At 41.2% G+C, this 3981-nt stretch overlaps 1 protein-coding gene across 3 annotated transcripts in view; it reads right to left on the bottom strand.

The window, feature by feature from the left end:
• Window positions 1–3108, bottom strand: part of vash1 (vasohibin 1) — an 11149-nt gene extending 8041 nt beyond the window's left edge. Inside the window, exons 1-3 of one of the 3 annotated variants that reach the window (XM_016533088.1) lie at window positions 2896–3108; window positions 2475–2762; window positions 1674–2055 (exon numbers count right to left, since the gene is read on the bottom strand). In XM_016533088.1, the coding sequence (XP_016388574.1) occupies window positions 1674–2015 (342 nt within the window). In that variant the 5' untranslated portion in view covers window positions 2016–2055; window positions 2475–2762; window positions 2896–3108. Of the gene's footprint in view, window positions 1–1673; window positions 2068–2474 lie in introns of those variants that run through there. The other 2 variants (XM_016533087.1, XM_016533089.1) reach the window with 2 other exon arrangements.
• Between the last annotated feature and the right edge of the window lie 873 nt (window positions 3109–3981).

Raw genomic sequence — 3981 nt, 5'->3', positions numbered from 1 at the left:
ACTCAGAATATTATACAAACCTGCAATAATTAAATGTTCAACAAGACAAAATATCATTTTTGTATTTAATCCCATTTTATTAACCAATGTCTTTGCTACTGACCTTCGATGATCCAATTCAACCATACTAATAAGCAAAAATGACACATTTGTGTTTCATTTGTATTATTGCTGAATAGTATTGAACTTGCGTCATATTCGTCATGTGATTAGTTTGAGCTGCGCCCTCTACTGTACAGACGTGGATTTACATTTCCTTCAGCCTGAGGCGCATTCACTTCACTTCTGTTGTGAAAGGGCTTTTACAACTTTTTATATTAACAACAAAAAAGCAAGCCCCGCCCAGATTTAAAAAGTAACTCAAAAGTAACGTAACGCATTACTTTCCATAAAAAGTAACTAAGTAACGTAATTAGTAACTTTTTTTAGGGAGTAAAGCAATATTGTAACGCATTACTTTAAAAGTAACTTTTCCCAAGACCTACAGATCTATTTTCTTTATTAATACCCACGTTAAAAATAAGTACTCTTTCATAATGTACTTAAAGTGCTCTATTTTCGCACACTAGTTTTAGACTTGGTATGCTAAAAATGATTCTTTAGTACTTAAGATCAACTAAGTGTACTCAACTGTGCTATTTTGGGACACCATGAATATGCATTAAAATGTGTTACTATCTCTGTATTTAAAAAATTTATTTAGTTAGCACTTGTAGTACACTTGAGTGTACTAGTGTATGAAAGACGGGTTCTACAAGTGCTAACTAAATATGTTTTTTTAAATACAGAGATAGTAACACATTTTAGTGCATATTCATGGTGTCCCAAGATAGCACAATTGAGATGTTTTTAAGTTTAACTTAAGAAGTACTAAAGAATCATTTTAGCATACCAAGTACAAAATTAGTGCGCGAAAATAGAGCACTTTAAAGGGTTAGTTCACCCAAAAATGAAAATTAGCCCATAAATTACTCACCCCGAGGCATCCTAGGTGTATATGACTTTCTTCTTTCAGACGAATCCAGTCGGAGTTATATTAAAAATTGTCTTTGATCTTTCAAGCTGTTTAATGCCACTCAGGGTGTTGCATGCATCAGTCCAAAACAAGTTAAATAAAAAGCGCACATCCATTAACAAAAAATTGTCTCACACGGCTCCGGGGGATGAACAAAGGCCTCCTGTAGCGAATCGATGCATTTTTGTAAGAAAAATATCCATATTCAAAACGTAATAATCACTTTAATGTAGCTTGCTCTCACTGTTGTACACGGAAGCAGTTCCGGGTGGATGATGTATGAGGTCAGCGTTATGCATGCGCCGCTCAGAAGTGACGAACGCGGAAGCGCAGCGGAGAGATCAAAACAAAACAACGGTCAAGAATTATGGGCGCTTTTTATTTCACTTCTTTTGGACTGATGCATGCAACACCCGCTGAGTGGCATTAAACAGCTTGAAAGATCAAAGACAATTTTTAATATAACTCCGACTGGATTCGTCTGAAAGAAGAAACTCATATACACCTAGGATGACTTGAGGGTGAGTAATTTATGGACTAATTTTCATTTTTGGGTGAACTAACCCTTTAAGTACATTATGGAAGTGTACTTGGGAAAGGCCCACCTGAAGAACATCCACTGGGTGTTTTGGCACATTTCTCGTTGTGAAAGCTGTACCTTGGGAAGGTCGCCGGTTCCCCGTATCCTCCTGGCCACTGCTTCTCCATCCGGGTGCATGCGGGCGACGTGCCGCCACATCTGCTCCCAGGTCTCCTCGTTTATGGGCAGACCACCCCTATTAATAATGAACGGGATCCCGCCATCCCTCAGATCTTCTCCTTCGTCCTCCTGCTCCTCGTCTCGCTCCTCGACTCCCTCCAGACTGAACGCAGTCCGCAGCATTCTCAGCCCGAGAGAAGAGCACGGCTGACTCAAACAAGTCCTGATTCCCGGCTTCTTGTGGATGATTCTCCTCGGAGAGGAGCCGTGATGGACGGTCCCGCAGCAGGACACCGGCATGGACGGCCCACAATCCGGCCGGAGCTAGGAATTCTGGGACCTTCTTTAAAGCACGATTAAGAAATTGCTGTGGGCCCCGCACTTGCTTTAAAAACATGCAAATATCAATGCAATGCACCGGCAGAATGCAGTGACTACAGCAACACTGGAGCTGAGGCCGTTTCTGCAGTTTTCTCTGATCCGAAGCCGTCTGTCAAAGGACAGATACGAGTCTCAGAGATCTGTACTGCGTTTCACCTTCGCTCCACAGATTTGCATAAACTTGGTGTCGTTCTCCAATATTTGGCAATATACATAAAACAGACAAGAATGCTAAAGAAATGAAAATACTAGAAATTCAGTAGTTTTGACACATGATGTGTATGCACACTCCTCGGAGAGGAGCCGTGATGGACGGGCCCGCAGCAGGACACCGGCATGGACGGCCCACAATCCGGCCGGAGCTAGGAATTCTGGGACCTTCTTTAAAGCACGATTAAGAAATTGCTGTGGGCCCCTAGGAACCTCTGGGCCCCTTCTGACCTCTGGGTCCAGCAGCAGAGCTACGGCCCTCGGCGGGATGGCTGGGGTGTCCGGACACAATCTGGCCCCCAGCCACAACTCTGTCAACATATATCAACCAGCATACTAGTTCTGACAGCATGCAATGCAAAACTTTAGTTGTTTATGAGCGCAGGAATCCAGTTATAAAGCCCCGTATCCTCTGATCACAGCTTATGCTTACAGTCACACCAGACTGACTCCCATCTGATTTATACACAAACCAGCGTGTTAGATAAGAAACAAACAGCATTTGATCTTGGATTAAAGATTTAAATGTAACACACGACCACGGAGAACACAGAAGGTATATGTGATGAAAACGAGCTGTTTTACAGACAATGAGGACCGCCGCTCCTCTGACGTCACCAGAACACCGGCCCCCGCGCTCGCTGTCGGTCACGTACTTAAACACGGTGCAATGCAGGACAGTGGTTTTCCGTGTCCAGCTTTATTTGGTTTCGGTGTAGGGTCCGAGCCATCGCCCCGCCGGATCACAGATCCCGTTATACGACGCTGATTGTGGTGCCCGATTCATGAGCGACTCGTTCTTATGAACAGAATCATTTAAAAGACTCGGTCGAATCGATTCGCGAAGCGTTTGTAGAACAACGGACTGTACGATTTTGTATTAGTCAGGGTAAAACTGAGATTGGAACAATATTATTATATTCGACAGTAATACAGTTAAGAAATAGCATTATTTTTACCGGCTGTTAATTATTATTGATGTCAAGTTATTAATAATAAAGTTTAATACAATATTTGACGCAGCTATAACTTCTAATAATTTACAAAAAGCACTGAACAACAATTTTATGCAATTTTAAAATTCAATACCAAAATGGTTTGGTAACAACATTTGACGCAGCTATATAACCTAATAATAAACAATCAATGTTAAACAACAATTTTATGACAGAAAAGAAACTTTGGAACGCTTTAGAGTGATGACTCGGTTGTGAATCAGTTCATTGAAACGAACCGTCCGAACGAACCGATTGGCTAAAATGACTCAGATTCTCTGGCGCTGAAGACGTGGTTGACTCTCCCAAATCCCGGGTATGATGCGCATGCGCACAACGATCAGATTAGTGCTTGGCAAAGACATCTTCAATTAAAGTCCGTAAAATTAAATGTTCTTACTGGGATGTTACAGAAGATGAATGCATTAAAATATTTATGGCTAATTGTAAGCAGGGCATACTCAACAATTAAATAACTATTGGTAGGTTTTCACAGAACACACACAAATGCATCACAGTTTTTGAGAAAAGCCACTGCAAAATAAATAATTTCAATCCTGGTGAGACTGACATTAGTGGCTTTTTAGAAAATAGTAAATAGAAGAATTATCTCACACACACACACACACACACACACACACACACACACACTCTTCCTGTTTTTTTATTATTTTTTTAAT

This window comes from Sinocyclocheilus rhinocerous, unplaced genomic scaffold (genome assembly GCF_001515625.1).
Source record: "Sinocyclocheilus rhinocerous isolate Xijiao unplaced genomic scaffold, SAMN03320098_v1.1 scaffold365, whole genome shotgun sequence".
Lineage (NCBI taxonomy): Eukaryota > Metazoa > Chordata > Actinopteri > Cypriniformes > Cyprinidae > Sinocyclocheilus > Sinocyclocheilus rhinocerous.
Note: the sequence above shows the minus strand (reverse complement) of the source record. Positions and strands in the feature narration are given on the sequence as shown.